This window comes from Branchiostoma belcheri, unplaced genomic scaffold, assembly GCF_001625305.1.
Source record: "Branchiostoma belcheri isolate BF01 breed outbred unplaced genomic scaffold, Haploidv18h27 scaffold146, whole genome shotgun sequence".
Classification (NCBI taxonomy): domain Eukaryota; kingdom Metazoa; phylum Chordata; class Leptocardii; order Amphioxiformes; family Branchiostomatidae; genus Branchiostoma; species Branchiostoma belcheri.
This window is the reverse complement of record NW_017802891.1, coordinates 562244-580533: the sequence shown is the minus strand read 5'-3', so window position 1 is coordinate 580533 and position 18290 is coordinate 562244. Positions and strand designations below refer to the sequence as shown.

At 41.9% G+C, this 18290-nt stretch overlaps 2 protein-coding genes and 1 pseudogene across 3 annotated transcripts in view; all 3 read left to right on the top strand.

Moving 5' to 3' along the window:
• The window catches only part of LOC109465030 (kinesin-like protein KIF23), a 32020-nt gene extending 26045 nt beyond the window's left edge, over positions 1 to 5975 (top strand). For both annotated transcript variants that reach the window (XM_019762154.1, XM_019762153.1), the window contains 8 exons: positions 1200 to 1292; positions 2321 to 2359; positions 2825 to 2918; positions 3495 to 3634; positions 4093 to 4181; positions 4538 to 4604; positions 5100 to 5143; positions 5708 to 5975. In XM_019762154.1, coding sequence (XP_019617713.1) covers positions 1200 to 1292; positions 2321 to 2359; positions 2825 to 2918; positions 3495 to 3634; positions 4093 to 4181; positions 4538 to 4604; positions 5100 to 5143; positions 5708 to 5723 — 582 coding nt within the window. In that variant the 3' untranslated portion in view covers positions 5724 to 5975. The remainder of the gene's footprint in view (positions 1 to 1199; positions 1293 to 2320; positions 2360 to 2824; positions 2919 to 3494; positions 3635 to 4092; positions 4182 to 4537; positions 4605 to 5099; positions 5144 to 5707) is intronic.
• A 4703-nt stretch (positions 5976 to 10678) lies between these two features.
• LOC109465027 lies at positions 10679 to 12590 on the top strand. The gene is made up of 2 exons (XM_019762150.1): positions 10679 to 11239; positions 12576 to 12590. The coding sequence occupies exons 1-2, from the start codon at positions 10679 to 10681 to the stop codon at positions 12588 to 12590; spliced, it is 576 nt and encodes a 191-aa protein (XP_019617709.1).
• Positions 12591 to 17046: 4456 nt separating this feature from the next.
• LOC109465026 lies at positions 17047 to 17948 on the top strand (annotated as a pseudogene).
• The last annotated feature ends 342 nt before the right edge of the window (positions 17949 to 18290 follow it).

Genomic DNA, 18290 nt, shown 5'->3' with positions numbered 1-18290 from the left:
GGGGGGGGAGGGCCAGGGAAAACCTTTTCTGCCTGACTTCCTACGCACCGGCCCTCCCCCCCAGTAAATAACGTACGGTCCCTAAATGGAACAGGGCTGCCATACCAGACCACCTGATGTGGTCACACAGGTCACCTGATACAGACTATCCCTTGCCTACAGACTATGCCTTGTTAGTGGCCATCCTTCCATATGGCCCCAAACAGTTTTCAGCTACTGGACACAAGTCACAGTGCAGACCCAGTGGTGCAGACCACTAAATTAAAAGCCCTTGTAGTACAGGCTTACCCTCATTGCTTGAATACAAAAGACAGCTAATCTACATGTAGAGTTACAATGTAGATGAAACAAACACAATGTATAGTAGCTTGGGAGAAAGTTTTCCTGCTGATAACTAAAAACATTGTAACAATATGGGTACACTATGGCACTAGCCTTTGTTCGATTTTGTATTTAGTATCCTGCCACAGAAATCTGCAACTTGAGAACAACTGAACTGGTAAGAAATTTCCTAAACAATGGTAAATTGCACCATATTTCCTGTCCATCGTCTTCAAATCATTTCCAGTCCAACTGAAAAGACTGGACATCTCTGCTTTAGCAGATACTAGGGGTTAATCTAAAGGTGAAGCGTGTCCACTTTATAATCACCGTGGCAGGAAATGGCACGCATGCAGCACAGCCTCCTTCAAGGCTTGCTTGGTTGACAGATTAAGGAGGGAAACTCAGACAGCCATAATTACCATGAAATTACCGTGGCAGTGGGCATCTATGCGGCACTGGTGGGGCATGTAAGCTTTAAGCATCCATGCAGCACGGATCAAGCTTTTGACTAGGGTTTTCTAGGCAAAATGTGAAATTCAAACACAAAATTTGGGCCTTAGAATTGTTGTTGCATTTTTTTTTGGTTTAGGGACACCAAATTTTCGCTCATTTCGCATTGAAAGGCGTGTTTTCTTGGGTGGGTATGACCTAAATTTTTTATGTCCCCATGTATTTTATTTCGGTCCCAGACCACCCACCCACCCCCCTCACCCCCCGTGGATCGGATCTCCCTCCGGCCTTCAGACGATCCGACGCACTGTCGGGCTTGTACCTCGGGCGATACGGAATACCCCGTGTTGTATTCTATATTTACAACACAGTACAATATCATGATGCACAGTTGTAGTTACATGTGCCCCACTGTCCCTGTACAGGAGCGCAGGATGAAGCAGCAGCGTCTGGAGCTGCAGAACAAGATGTGGGTAAAGGAGGAGAAACTGCGTCAGCTGAAGGAGATTGTTTCCAAGGTGGTTATACATGTATAGAAATAATTAATGGTCTATTCCACAAACATCACCCGTGCAATCGCAGCCTTATAGGGCTGAATTGATGCAGGGTTTACAATCAGATGATACAAATGGTAATAATACACATAATAATACACATAATACAAAATGTCATGATACATATTTGCCGCAAGGGACTGTGCGGCTGCCATTCGGCGCCACAAGGTGACCTCAATACGACTTTCCCAACCGAAGTTAGGTACCCATTCACACCTGGGTGGAGTGAGGAAAGTCGTGTAAAGTGCCTTTCCCAAGGACACAACGTCGGGCGCATGTTCAGGGTACAACTCGGGATCGGACCGGGTCTCCCGGTTCACAGTCGATTGATTTACTGTAGTTCTACCCAGTGTTTCAGCCAGCGTCCTTTATTTGACAGCATTTACCGCTCATGACAGACAAGAATTTTGCCCAATCTGTCATCTTTGATGGACAAAAATTGGCATGGAAAGATATGGAAGAGAATGATGTTATTAAAATAAACTTAGTCTACCAGCAAGATTTGCCCCTCAAACTGCAGAAAATAGTGTTTTACTTTTAGGGGGCAAAGATTTAAAAATTTCCTGGGGGAGCATGTCCTTGTATTTCCCTAGAATTGTCATGCCTTTGGTGTTTGACATTATATTATGCCAAACAAATTTGAGATGACGGACAAAAATTTCAGCCTACCTAGACACTGGATCTACCATTTGATCAATTCCAGAAGACAAATCATACAATGTAGTTAGCTCAGCCACATTAGTGTGAGTGTGTGTACCTGTGATGGCAATAGTTATGGGCTTCCTTTCCAAAGCTTACAAACTGCAAATTGCAATCATGATACGTACACAAATACTAGATCCAACCTTGGTTGAAACTTACATTGAGTTTCACACTAACACTGACTAAATGTAGCATGTCATAAGTCTAACTTTTTTCCATCAAGTTAGAAAAAAAACCTGCTATTTAAGACTGTAAACCACACTGAATTGTCTCTTCACATTTCTCCACAGGATGGAAAAAGGCGAGCAAAATCCCCTCCTCCCAAGCCAGTAAGTATACTGTAATTCCTGATTTTTTCACTGTACTGTTATGTTCACTGTTTTCACAGTCACTTCTGTACCGTGAACTTATCATTACAGTTAACAAATAATTCCTGGACTTTCTTTTCCCTGCACCTGTCACCACTGTGAATATATAGTTCTGTGAACATATCCATTTTTTTCGGACCGTGAACTTTTGCTACCATGAACATAAAGTGAATTACAGTAGCATCTTCTACTACAAGTAATACTACATGTACTACTACTGCTACTACTGCTACTACCACTTGTAAAACATGTTGTTCTAAACGAAAGATAAAATTGTCATTCCTCCTACAAAAAAGTATTGTATGCATTTTGTCATATATGCCAAGGATTGCAATATCTACTTAGCAATACATTATGATCTTTGTTCATAACATGTTGCCCTACATGTAGGTAAAGGATTTAAGTCTAATTTATCATTCCCTGCAGACTGCCCCACCAGTGCGTTTAAACCATCGCCGATCTCGGTCTGCGTCTGGTGACCGCTGGCTGGACCACAAACCTGTCTGTAACCTGGAGACTGGTAAGTTATATCCCATAATTCACCCTTTTCCCATTCCCAGGATGCACAGCACCAGAGGGTAAAAATTCCCAGGTTTCATACTATAATCATAGTGCAAACCATAACATAAACAGCTTGTTTTTTTTCTGTATTTTCTGTGTTTGTTTGCTTGTTTGTTTGTTTGTTTTAGGGTCTCCATTTGTGTGAATTTCACACTACTCTTCCTGGAGTCTGTAGTGAATAATCAGACCAGTATTTGGACCATCGCACACCGGGGCATGCCCCTACTCTTTTACAAAAGGTGTGGTGGGATCTTTAACGTGCTCGAGGTGTGTCTTTCCCAAACATGGGACCTCCAGTTAACGTTCTATCCGAGGGAGTCTGAGGAAAGACTCATAAAGTCGTGTGATTGTGCCTTTCCCAAGGGCACAAGATCGGTGACCAGGTGGGGTTCGACCTCTTGGTTCCAGGCCAAAGACGCTACTGCTAAACCACACGACCCCACACTTGTTGAAGCAGATGTGTCAGATGTATGGTACAAGGTATAGTTTAGCAGAGTTTTTGTTAATCATTTTTATTGTTGTATCTACTGTACAGAGACAGTTCTGCAGCCGCAGCTGAAGAAGAAGATGACTGTGTCTGTCCCAGATGTCAAGAACATCAAGAAGACAGACAAGTATCTCCTGACTCATCAGGAGGAAGACTCCCAGGGAGAAATTGAGACTAAACTCATCAAGGTAAGTTGGACTGATTCATGCTGCAGCAACTACATGCATGTAGCCCAAGGCTGTAACCAGCACCTGTTTTTCTGTCAATTAAGTTGAACTTTGTGGTGTGTGTGACGGAAAAATGTTTAAACCAATCTGCCACAACCTTCAGAGACAAAATCAACAAAAATCTTAGAAAAAAAAACATCTGAAAGACCACCAACAATTACTCCCAACCCCATGATTCAGGGCTCTCAAAATGCAGAAAATTGTATTTTTGAAGGCTTAAAAATCCAAAATTTCTTGTCTTGTACCTGTTGTGTATGCCTTGTACAAGTCATGTGCATCTTGTTGCTGTTGTGTACATGTTGTATGCAATGTGTATACAAGTTGTGTCTGTATTAAACATGTTGTGTATGACATGAACATTTTGTACAAAATATTTAACTGCATGCATTTCTTGAACACCTTTTGTGTGTGTTATACAGGGGGATGTGTTCAAGTCCCGAGCAGGAGGCCACAGTGTGCAGTTTACTGACATAGAGGTGTTGAAGCAGCAGGCACCTCCTGAAAGCAGGTCAGTACATATAATGTTGACTGATGTGAGAAATGTACTCATTTAAGGGTTGCCCATTTTTTGCATGTCTGGAAAAAAATTCTTACAGCAGTTAATATGCTTAAGTAAAAATCCTAATTCTAACAGTCAGTTACTCTAAAAAATGGTTGCTCGAAGCCGGCTTTTCCCAAAGCACACTCCTGTATGTGAGTTTAGAAATTGTTATTTAGACTACTGTAAATGTAACAACACTGAGTAGTTTGCCAGCATATTTGTAAAATACTCTAAGTTGTAAAAGATTTGGGTTTTTCTCCATTTGAAATTCTAAACAAAGACATCAGCTGAAGTGTAGTGTGTTCTCTGTTTTTGTTGTTCAGAAAGAGAAGTGCATCTGAGGATATAGCAGAGGAGCACAGTGGTGACTGGACTGATGTGGAGACTCGGGTAATGACTTGTGTCTGATTTTAATGAAACTGGCTTTTTTCTAGATTCGTTCTTTTACCATTTTTTTAAAGAGATGATACATGTGCAGAATACAAAAGACATGAACAAGACCCAGAATGTCTAATTTACTCACAATTTCTTTTTTATTTGCTTGCTTTTTACTGTTGTTTCATTGCTGATATAGCTGTTATTTATAGAAGTAAGAAATATAAGACATTAACATACATGTACATCTCTAGATCTGAAGTTTAGATAAGAGACTTGTAACCTCCTGTGCAGACTTTCTAGGTTTGTTTCTTCTAGTAGCTTGAGTGGAGCAGTTCCTTTTCTATTTTTATCTAAAGAAATAGGCATCAGAAGAATAGATCTGTTTCTGAAGTTGAGATACTCTTCAATTATGCTGATATGCAAATGTGTCAGATAAGTCTAAGAACCAGCCCTCTAATTGTGCAGCTGTGTAGATTATGTCTAACTTCTTTCATTTGTTCTTTGCAGTGTGCCATTGCTGTTGAAGGTCATGATCGCAGGGCAAGTGCCAAGTAAGTACAATTAAGAAAATATTACTGGATCCACTTTTAAACTCATCAATAAGTGTTGGTCCCATACAGATCATTGGTCAGTGACTTACTGGTTATGTTTACCTTCACAGAAGGAAACATTGTTTTTGCTCTGTCTCCTCTCTTCCTCTTCTTCTCTAAACTGTCAACGACCTGGACCAGACGTCTGTCACCATGGTAACTGGTGCTGCAGCAGACACCCTGTGGTGTTGGTTACATTATGTAGCAAGACAAAATTGGAGGGGCTTGTCACCAAATATTTATTATATAATTATGAATGCATTTAAGTAACAATAAACAGAGCAGTAGCTGTAGTTAGTTGGGCTAGACCACGTGAATTTAAACATTATGCATTTGCTTTGCAAATGTTATGCATTTGCTTTGCAATGTTACCTTTCTAGTTGCTCTCTGAATTTTTACTGTTGATAGATGATTGGTTCACCTTTAGTCGGTTGTGTACAAAATGTTAGTAATTCAGCCCTTTGCAATAGTTACCACATGTGATTGGATCCATTTCTCACAGTTTGAGTGTCTTTTCTTTTCTAGGCGGCACAAGGTATGAGGGGCACAGTGATTCACATCCAACACAACTCATCTCACCACAAAAACAACTTGGCTTCATTCTACCAAGAGATGTGATGTCATTCTCAACTGGATGAGCTTGTAGAATACTATTAAATCCTAGAAAGGTCAAAGAGGGAAGCTTGTTTTTTCAGTCGTTCTCATTAAGTTTGTATTTATATCTTTATGTGGTGACAAACTGTATTGGTCTGCCAACTTAAAAGTTTTGTATGTGGTCTCCGACCTACACATCTACGAAATAGAATATCAAAATAATCCACATATACATTGTAGAAGAAGCATGGGATACATGTAGTTGGGATGAACTCAAATTCCATCATCTGTCCAGGCAAACCCTTCAATCAGAAAGCAGCCAAACATTTTGGTTGTTACAGTATGTGGCAATATTGCTGATATACAATGTCAGGTATTGTACTATTTGCAGTCCAACTTGAGTTTCATTTCCGTATAACTTAGATGTTATTTGACCTTCTACATGACTATACAAGTTGGATCTTCAACTACAAGTTTCTGTACTTTTGTATAGTGATAACAGTGCTCTTTATGTACAAGAAAGTATTCTTTCTGTCTCATCATCTGTTTCAAGATCTCTGCCAGCTGTTCTTATCTTTTTCCTTTCCTCCAGTCCATTATTAACTAAATATAATGTCATTTTTCCTTTTTGCTGGCATTATCGACTACATGTACATTATCATGTTCACATGCTCAGATTACAAGTACATGTATATAATTATGGAACAACTGTAGTCTGTAGGAAATGTTCCTTGCTGATACTAAATATTAATTGTTTAATGAAAAGACTAGGTACATGTAAGATGTCATTGAATTGTGTCTTTAATGCAATTTCTCTGTTTAAATGTACATGTATGTATAATGGTATGTATCAGTAATAGGTCAATTTTCAATATTTAGTCTATTGGTTGGTTGGGTGGTGGTGGAGTTGTGTCAGCAACCTGAATATGCCATGATTGTGGTCATCAATTTTTCTGTAGACTACTTTCTGGCAGACTACAGGACAAAACTTTAGTTCAGTTATTATTATTTTAATGCCCAGTATCTTTTGTCAAGTGTCATTCCTATTAGTCTATGGAAAATTAGTGTACAGAAAAATTGAATATTCACATAGCATATTTAGGACGCTTTAAGCAACTGAGAAAGAGAATCTGATCAAACTTCAGATATGAAAATATGCATCTGATCTATGGATATTCATATAGCTATTATTCACATATAAACAATGTCAGTCTCCTATCATAGCTATAGTGAAGAGTAGAAATACACCTGACCTAAAGTTGTGGAGAATTGTTTTTCTATTAACTGTACTGCTCAATTTGTTATGTTAAAGCTTTCCTATTGCAGTCTATTTAATAGTCTACATACATTATGTATCTTGTGGGTAAACAAACATTCAAGCTTTCCTGGGTATGAAATGACAAACATGGTGTACAGTCTGCTTCAAAGTTTTGTCTCAACCTGGGACTTAATTTTTATAGCTATGTACAAAAAGCACCAAATTGAAACAAGTCTGTAGTGTAATACATATTACCTTTCCCTGTATTTCTATATGTACATGTATATACAGTATTTAGACTAAATAAGTTCATAACAATGATACTAGTTCATGTATGCTGATTTTATGTCTTGATTAAAGGCTTTTTTTTTACAACAGTCCTGCGTGTTAACAGTTATTTTCTCTATTTTAAAATCTCCATTTACATGTAATACATAGAGATCATATATTTCCTTGAGAACAAAACATAAGACTGGCAATGAAAACATACATTGCCATGGCGACGGTAGTTGCAGTTAGGGTTATTGTTTTCATTTTGAGGTAGCCTTGGTAAAGATATAGTGCACTCCTCCCCCGAGTGTATAGTGAATGAGCCCCGTGGTCACAGAAAGTAGGGCCATCTGGGGCAGACAGGTCTTCCCAAGGGTTTCCAGGAATGTGGGCATAGATGTGGGTCAGAGAAATGCTTGTGGACATTCCGCATGCCTGTGGACAGAATGCCTGTACCATTCCTAGAATTCTTGCACACAATACTGTACCATTAGGCTCCTCCCCGAGACGTCGCCAAAAACAAGATGTTAGGCGGCTCGTAACATTCCCTGTCCTACACATCGCCATATTCGACCCTGTAGCAATATGTATGTACACTATCAGAGTTTGAATGTACGTAAATTTTTGTGTGACTTAAATTGAACGGGGCAACTTGTGACTACAGATAAAAACATGTGAAAATGAGAATTTTGGAAAAATTAATTCTGAACAGACACTCAGGGCGCTAAACGCATATATGCAGACCTCTTTATATGCATATGTATCCAATTTTACTCACTATCCATTTATTTATAACACTTTGTCTAGGACAATTAATTTTGTCGGCCAAAAATAATTCCGTCCCAGTTTTTAAATGTAATGTAGAATTTATTGAATGCCCACATATTAATTTCTTGACAACAAAGCTGTCACAACTTCTAACGTATGTTACATTATTTTCAGTTTTTCCATCGAATTCCCGTACACATGTACACCTGTCATGGGGACACACCCCAGTTTATTTGGTGTTTCTATTCGAAGCTGCACAACCTCAAATCTAGCGATCGTCTCTGCCGTGGAAAAATTCGGAAGGAGAATAACTGTACATGGGACAAAAGCATATATCTTCAGCTACAAGACCAACTGAGTTTGGTTTCTTCAATCTTTTAAGTTTGGTGTCAGCGGAAAAACATTATTTTCACTCCAAAATTAATGCACAAAATTGGGAATTTTCGCGTAGGATAATCTCTCAGAAAAAAAATTCCGGCAGAAATGACTGACGCTGACAGAAAGAGCCAAACGTTGACTATACCCGAATAGGTTAGAAAGAAAATTCTAGTACTGTAGTTTTTTGTAGTTTAGTACTGTAGTACTGTCCACGGCACAAGGGGTTGCAAGTCGATAATGAGTAAGGCGCAGAGCGAAATCTAGGTCAAACGGGCGGATTACACTTGGCGCGCAAGAATACCCAGAAGTAAGGTTCCGAGCCAAAAGAAATTTTCACCCCCAAATCACCATTTCTTACACTCTTAAGCCATGTTTCATGGCAGTTTATGAGAAATGTCACCTCAAACTTGGACCCTCAAAACCCTTTCGTCACTTTTTTACCGCGCACTATCACGACCCTGTCGCGGAAGAGCTGCACCTGAGCGAAATCTGGACCGTAATGCGCATGGCACTTCTAGTTGGTTCCGGCTATTAATGAAAACATGATTTATTCAACTCCTCCGTTTTGAAGAAAAAAATTCTGGCGACAAGTTTCATTTCTTCGAAAGTCAGGACTCAGCAAGCACGTCATCAGTTATACTCTGTCATGTTGGCTACAACGTTCTTTGCCGAACTGTATGAAATTGTGTAGGCTACAACTCTTCGAGATACTCGCAAAAAAATCTACAAAGCATCATGGAACGTTGCCTTAGCGCTCTCAAGGTATGGTTGTTCTTTAGCGTCCTGCTATCCGCCTCAGCGAATGAGTCTTGTGCCCCCGAGTGCAGATGGGTAAGCTGCTCTGACGGCCGTCTGCAGTTCAGCGGGAGTTGGTTCAATACTAGAAACATCAACCATCCTTGTCTCACGTGCTCGAAAGAACCAGGACCTCTCCCTGACGCTTCGTGTTTCAGCGACCCGAAATGGGTCGGCGTCAGGGGGGTTCCGTTCGGCGTTCTGTCGGCGGCAAAGTTACCCATCCCCGAGCCCACACAACTGGCTTTCCTCGCCCTCGTAGACACCGAGATTACGGACTTGGAACAAAACACTTTAGCAAATCTTTCCACATTACATGTAACATGAGTTGCGCTTGGAATTCAACAACCTGACTGAGGTAAAAACCAGCTACTTTACAGCTGGTGATTTGAGACATCTTCGCACCTTGTCTCTCGCACACAACCAAATTTCACACCTAGAGTCAGGTTGTTTCCAAGAGCTCACTGGCCTTTGGGAGTTGATACTTTGGGGAAACCAGCTAACGTATATAGACCATTCCAGTTTTCTAGGTCTTCTTGAGCTAAGGGAGCTTGTCCTGGGATTCAATCGCATTGAAACAATCCACAGTAGAACTTTCGAATCTTTCAGCCAGCACACACTTCGCCTAGTGGACATAAGTCGGAACAGGTTGGTGCAAGCATGTCTCTCTCCGGAGCTGTTTTACGGTTTCGACAACAACCAACTCAGGTCATTGCTGATCGTAAAACTCTCAAATACCCACAGCGTCAACACTGATATCACAAAACAGTGGAGTCTGTCTCTTCGAATTAGTTCCCACATGCGACAAATATCTGCTGTTATCGAGAACTCTATTCTCTGTTTACGTCAAGGCCACGACAACGAATACCAACTACAGTGGAATGAGAAGAAATCCAAAGATGATATTTTTAGGGGCACTGGGGCAGATGATATTTTGTTCTGGACTGGATAGTTTGGGGACTCGTCCAAAGTCAGCAATGCTTGTGTCACCATTCGTTATTGTTTTGGCTAAAGCAGGTGCGTCTGCCACAGAGCAGTGTGTGTCTGCCTGGAAGCAGGAAAAAAGAATACAGTTGCCTCTGAAGGATAGTCTCAACATTCGGCTTGTTACTGCAGATATACAAAGAAACAGAACAATAGCAAATACGGCACTGATATTCGATGAAAAGTCGACAGAAACGGAAAACAGTTCAAATACACTGGTGGGTAAGAGACGGCACGTTCAAGGGCAAGAAATAAGAAATGTGACCTGTCTTTCGCTTACCCCAGACAAGGCATCCCTTTCTTTCTTTGACCCCACACAAGTCATGATCATCTCTGGCAAAACTTGCTTGGAAAACCAAGTTCACGATATTACCGACAACAATACAGTTTCGCACAACACCACTGCGATATATACTTTTGATCTAAAAGACAAAGCCACAACAAGAAAAATGTTGCCTAACAGAACAGAAGTACATGATGACCGTCCAGAAAAACAACATATCACCTTAGGATTCACCTTGGCATTGGTCACAGTGGGACTATTTTGCCTTGGGCTTACCCTGATCTACGTTTATAGAAAACGACAGCTCGCTGGCAGAAACAACGGCAGAAACTCTCATTTCCAAACAGGCAACCGAGGTGAACCAACTGAGTCTATGGAGATGAAAAATATAAATGCAAGAGGAAGAGCTTCGTCGTCTCCAGTTGTGATGCTCCAGGACAATATCTTTGACAGGCTGCATAGGAGAACACATCTCAAACGTCAGTGTTCAGTGCCTAACAATCCTGCAAATAAAAACGGCAGAAGAAGCGCCCATGACACGCCATTCGATGCCCCGCACTATTGGGAAATTCCGGACTCTCTCGTAGATTCCACTCAGCAACCGGCTCCGGGAAAACTTGATGCTCCAAATTATTGGGAAATTCCAGACGCCCTAGTTGATTCCGTTCCGAATTCGGAAATCGGGACCACTCGGGAAATCGCCCTCGCAAACTCCACTCGCGACCCGGTAACAGACGAAGCCCGCTATAGCGAAATCCCAGACGCCGACGCCATTGGAAGCCAGCGCCGACCGTCATCACTTCCAATCGACACGTTTCTGTGTACCAGGACAGTCTCAGACAATACAACTAACAGTGCACCAAGACCAGCATCTCTTCCGCATCAGTACTGGCATATTACAGATGAAGATATCGGTGGTGATTCTGTCACATTCTACGCATCAGCGGCAGAGACAAATTTTTCCGTTGTCACGAAGAGCAAGGATAATAATCGCCTGTACAAAACAGAAACGACACAGGCAGGCGACGGACAGTCGATTCCGGTAACGTACGGAACAGATAGCGCCCAAACGGCCTCTGTTGTGCTAGATCCTGAAGACTAGCTTCGACATCTTAGCTCATTTGCTAATAGGAGACGGGGGACGCCATAAACGTTCTGCAATTTTTTGAACAATCACTGTTAGTGTTCATGCAATTTTTTGAACAATTACTGTTAGTGTTCATGCAATTTTTTGAACAATCACTGTTAGTGTTCATGCAATTTTTTGAAGCATCTTTGTATACATATGTATCCTAGCCAATTTTACTCATTGTCCATTTATCTATGACACTCCGTCTGGGACAATTAATTTTGTCTACCAAAATAATTTTGTTTACAGGTTTCAAATACATGTATTTAAGGAATTGTTGAATGTATATACATGTGCCTGTTAATGATAGCACGTTAGCAGAACGAACAGCGCCTGAGCGAAATCTGGCACTTCTAGTTGGTATTAATAAAGACATGATTTATTCAACTCCTCCGTCTTAAAAAATGAGTTTTTCCGGCGACAAGATTCCTTTCTTCGAAACTCAGGACTCAGCAAGCACGTCATCAGTAATACATGTCTTCCACAGCCAGGAAGCCGCACGCATCAGTTATACTAGTATCTATTTGACTTGTTGGCTTCAACGTTCTTTGACGAACTGTATAAAATTGTGTAGGCTACAACTCTTACTCTGAGACAAAATCAGAATGTCTGAAGACGAACTGAACCATGGCGCGGACTCCATCGTCTCCCGAGACGGAAGGATGCCAACAACCCCGTAATCCACGGCCAGGCGAAGTTACATTGAAATCACATTGCGTTCAGACGCAAATCGCGATGCGGGAAAACCGATTCGAAACCACCTCTAGAAGTGGTTTGGGATCGAGGCGCTTTCAATGTAATTTGGAGCGTTCAGATGGAGCCACTTGAAACCGGCTTCGGGGTAAACCACATGTAAAGCGCCTTCACTGACTTCACATGAACACGGCCATAGTCTCATGATGTAAAACACTTTTTTTTCCATTTTCATCAACAGCCAAAAGACGACTAGCATAGCCTACACCGCAGACTTCTTGGGGCGACTGCATTTATGACCTTTTTTTGTGGGAGGGTGGGGGGGGGGCTTTTTGAAAGCAGTTAATAGTCTGGCTATAAATGCGCAAGATTTGACTTGGAATTTTCTTCGTAACAAAAACATACTTCCTATGACCATGGAGATCATGATTTTTTATCTCCATGCTATTACTAAGTCTTGCTTGCCTTGCTAATAGGAGTGATTACCACCCCAAACAGCCCACCCACAGCTGTAAAGACAAGTAAATCTGTGACCAAGCCCCCATGCACACCCTTTGGGGCCCAGAAGGGTAGCCCATCAAGGTAGCCCGACCCCAAGCCCTAGCCCACCGTTTCCGGATACCCAGATTTGACATCCGCGGGCCATTAAATCTCCAAGCAGATGTTAGGCGGCTCGTAACATTCCCTGTCCCACAGGTCGCCATATTCGACCCTGTAGCTATATGTATGTACACTATCAGGAGTTTAAATGTAAATTTTTATGTGACTTGAATTTAACAGAGCAACTCGTGACTACAGATAAAAACATGTGAAAATGAGAATTTTGGAAAAATTAATTCTGAACAGACACTCAGGGCGCTAAACGCATATATGTAGGCCTCTTTATATGTATATGTATCCAATTTTGCTCCATATCCATTTATTTATGACACTCTGTCTAGGACAATTAATTTTGTCGGCCAAAAATAATTCCGTCCCAGTTTTTAAATGTAATGTAGAATTTGTTGAATGCCCACATATTAATTTCTTGACAACAAAGCTGTCACAACTTCTAACGTATGTTACATTATTTTCAGTTTTTCGGTGTTTCTATTCGAAGCTGCAAACCCTCAAATCTAGCGATCGTCTCTGCCGTGGAAAAATTCGGAAGGAGAATAACTGTACATGGGACAAAAGCATATATCTTCAGCTACAAGACCAACTGAGTTTCGTTTCTTCAATCTTTTTAAGTTTGGTGTCAGCGGAAAAACATTATTTTCACTCCAAAATTAATGCACAAAATTGGGAATTTTCGCGTAGGATAATCTCTCAGAAAAAAATTCCGGCAGAAATGACTGACGCTGACAGAAAGAGCCAAACGTTGACTATACCCGAATAGATTAGAAAGAAAATTCTAGTACTGTAGTTTTTGGCGACGCCTTTGAGGCGGAGGCATTTGTGTAAGTACTACGATCGCTTTGAAAGAATTTCAAAAATTGCACGAATGCGTTCCCCAGGGAATTGGTTTGGAGGAAACCTTGGGCCATGTGGTTTTTGGATCAAGCAGGTAACTTACACGGGGGGTGCCCAAGTGCCACCCATCCAGCTGCCTGGCATGATTAATTACTGGTCATCAGTCTTCTCCCCACACCATGGACAGAAAGCACAGCTGTCTTTGGCAAAAGACCATATTCAAACAGGTCACAGAGAGAAAAGAAATTATCCGTCCTTTTGGAACCCACAAAAGGTAAACAAAAAAGTCAAAGGAGTAACAACTTCAGACCAGACATAAAATCCAGTCTCTGGTGGAGGATAGAGTGAAGTGGAGGATTGTTTTCAGTTTGTTTCTAGCGGGAACTCGAGTAAAGTAAGTAAGTATGTCATCATAAAATCTATATTGCTGGGGAAGAACGGCTGATTCCTCCTATACGTGTATTTGGTATATTGCCCCACACCTCCTTAGCCTGGATGCCAGACCCAAAGCACACTGGACACAAAATATCTCAGTGTGCAAGGGTCTGGTAGGGTCTCTTAGGAAAGGCTCTCGAGCATAGGGAGGAGAAGCTGTGATTGATGACCCTCCACACCACAGGTAGCCTGTTACATGGTATCACCATTGGTCAGCAGGAGACAATCTTGGGCTCAACAGTTAATCATTAACCAGTCAATTTTCTAAATGTTTTGGGAGTTTATTTTCCAAAATAACAGCAGAACTTAGTCTAATAGTAGAAGTAGTGTACAGCCCAGGCTTTCCTGTTTGTTTAGGTAACAGTCCTCTGACACACCAGGACAAGATAACCTTATCTACAGTTTTATCTCATCTGCTGGTGGCCACTGTTGAAGATTCAAAGATTTACAGCTGGAAGTTTTTAACCAATCATAGCAGAGGTGTAAAATTGCTTCCTGCTGTTCCACCAATGGGGCCTTACGCTCAGATACTGAGCGTTCGAGTGGCAGGTCTATCTGGCCCTACCAGACCCTTGCACACAGATATTTTGTGTCCAGTGTGCTTTGGGTCTGGCATCCAGGCTAACACCTCCTCCACCCATCCTGTAAATTTCACTACGTGCATGTCTTTATAACATAGGGAAATATGTTCTCCTGATAATTGTAATGTAGATTGCTAGCTCCACCACATGAAATAATATATATCATTCAGTCGTCGCCTTGGCAATGATTTTTATTGCCTCAGCCTTGTTCAAATCGTCCACGGCACAAGGGGTTGCAAGTCGATAATGAGGAAGGCGCAGAGCGAAATCTAGGTCAAACGGGCGGATTACACTTGGCGCGCAAGAATACCCAGAAGTAAGGTTCGGAGCCAAAAGAAATTTTCACCCCAAAATCACCGTTTCTTACACTCTTAAGCCATGTTTAATGATGTTTCATGGCAGTTTATGAGAAATGTCACCTCAAACTTGGACCCTCAAAACCCTTTCGTCACTTTTTTACCGCGCACTATCACGACCCTGTCGCGGAAGAACTGCACCTGAGCGAAATCTGGACCGTAATGCGCATGGCACTTCTAGTTGGTTCCGGCTATTAATAAAAACATGATTTATTCAACTATTCCGTTTTGAAGAAAAAAATTCTGGCGACAAGTTTCATTTCTTCGAAAGTCAGGACTCAGCAAGCACGTCATCAGTTATACTCTGTCTTGTTGGCTACAACGTTCTTTGCCGAACTGTATAAAATTGTGTAGGCTACAACTCTTCGAGATACTCACAGAAAAAAATCTACAAAGCATCATGGAACGTCGCCTTAGCGCTCTTAAGGTATGGTTGTTCTTTAGCGTCATGCTATCCGCCGCAGCGAATGAGTCTTGTTCCCCCGAGTGCAGATGGGTAAGCTGCTCTGACGGCCGTCTACAGTTCAGCGGGAGTTGGTTCAATACTAGAAACATCAAACATCCTTGTCTCACGTGCTCGAAAGGACCAGGACCTATCCCCGACGCTTGGTGTTTCAGCGACCCGAAATGGGTCGGCGTCAGGGGGGTTCAGTTCGGCGTTCTGTCGGCGGCAAAGTTACCCATCCCCGAGCGCACACAACTGGCTTTCCTCGCCCTCGTAGACACCGAGATTACGGACTTGGAACAGAACACCTTAGCAAATCTTTCCACATTACAGGAGTTGCACATGGAATTCAACAAACTGACTGAGGTAAAAACCAGATACTTTACAGCTGGTGATTTGAGACATCTTCGCACCTTGTCTCTCGCGCACAACCAAATTTCACACCTAGAGTCAGGTTGTTTCCAAGACCTCACTGGCCTTTGGGAGTTGATACTTTGGGGAAACCAGCTAACGTGTATAGACCATTCCAGTTTTCTAGGCCTTCTTGAGCTAAGAGAGCTTGTACTGAGATTCAATCGCATTGAAACAATCCACGGTAGAACTTTCGAATCTTTCAGCCAGCACACACTTCGCCTAGTGGACATAAGTCGGAACAGGTTGGTGCAAGCATGTCTCTCACCGGAGCTGTTTTACGGTTTCGACAACAACGAGCTCATCAGGTCATTGCTGATCGTAAAACTCTCAAATGCCCACAGCGTCAACACTGATGTCACAAAACAGTGGAGTCTCTCTCTTCGAATTAGTTCCCACATGCGACAAATATCTGCTGTTATCGAGAACTCTATTCTCTGTTTACGTCAAGGCCACGACAACGAATACCAACTAGAGTGGAATGAGAAGAAGTCCAAAGATGTTATTTTAGGGACTAACAGCCTTTGTTCTGCACTGGATAGTTTGGAGACTCGTTCAAAGTCAGCAATGCTTGTGTCACCATTTGTTATTGTTTCGGCTAAAGCAGGTGCGCCTGCCACAGAGCAGTGTGTGTCTGCCTGGAAGCAGGAAAAAGGAATACAGTTGCCTCTGAAGGATAGTCTCAACATTCGGCTTGTTACTGCAGATATCCAGACATGCAGAAATGGAACAAGAGCAAATACGGCACTGATATTCGATGAGAAGTCGACAGAAACGGAAAACAGTTCAAATATTCTGGAGGGTATGAGACGGCACGTTCAAGGTCAAGAAATAAGAAATGTGACATGTATTTCGCTTACCCCAGACAAGGCATCCCTTTCTTTCTTTGACCCCACACAAGTCATGATCATCTCTGGCAAAACGTGCTTGGAAAACCAAGTTCACGATACTACCGACAACAGTACAGTTTCGCCCAACACCACTGCGATATATACTTTTAATCTAAAAGACAAAGCCACAACAAGAAAAATGATGCCTAACAGAACAGAAGTACATGATGACCGTCCAGAAAAACAACATATCACTTTAGGACTCACCTTGACATTGGTTGCAGTGGACTATTTTGCCTTGGGCTTACCCTGGCCTACGGTTATAGAAAACGACAGTTATCTGGCAGAAACAATGACAGAAACTCTCATTTCCAAACAGGCAACCAAGGTGAACCAACTGAGTCTATGGAGATGAAAAATATAAATGCAAGAGGAAGAGCTTCGTCGTCTCCAGTTGTGGCGCTCCAGGACAATATCTTTGACAGGCTGCATAAGAGTACGCATCTCAAACGTCAGTATTCAGTGCCTAGCAATCCTGCAAATAAAAACGGCAGAAGAAGTGCCCATGACACGTCATTCGATGCCCCGCACTATTGGGAAATTCCGGACTCTCTCGTAGATTCCACTCAGCAACCGGCCCCAGGAGAACTTGATGCTCCAAATTATTGGGAAATTCCAGACGCCCTAGTTGATACCGTTCCGAATTCGGGCGCCCTCGCGAACTCCACTCGCGACCCGGTAACAGACGAAGCCCGCTATAGCGAAATCCCAGACGCCCACACCATTCGAAGCCAGCACCGACCGTCATCACTTCCAATCGACACGTTTCTGTGTACCAGGACAGTCCCAGACAATACTGCACCAAGACCAGCATCTCTTCCGCATCAGTACTGGCATATTACAGATGCAGATATCGGTGGTGATTCTGTCACATTCTACGCATCAGCGGCAGAGACAAATTTTTCCGTTGTCACGAAGAGCGAGGATAATAATCGCCTGTACGAAACAGAAACGACACAAGAAGGCGACGGACAGTCGATTCCGGCAACGTACGGAACAGATAGCGCCCAAACGGCCTCTGTTGTGCTAGATCCTGAAGACTAGCTTCGACATCTTAGCTCATTTGCTAATAGGAGACGGGGGACGCCATAAACGTTCTGCAATTTTTTGAACAATCACTGTTAGTGTTCATGCAATTTTTTGAACAATCACTGTTAGTGTTTATGCAATTTTTTGAACAATCACTGTTAGTGTTCATGCAATTTTTTGAACAATCACTGTTAGTGTTCATGCAATTTTTTGAACAATCACTGTTAGTGTTCATGCAATTTTTTCAACAATCACTGTTAGTGTTCATGCAATTTTTTCAACAATCACTGTTAGTGTTCATGCAATTTTTTTAACAATCATTGTTAGTGTTAATGCAATTTTTTGAACAATCACTGT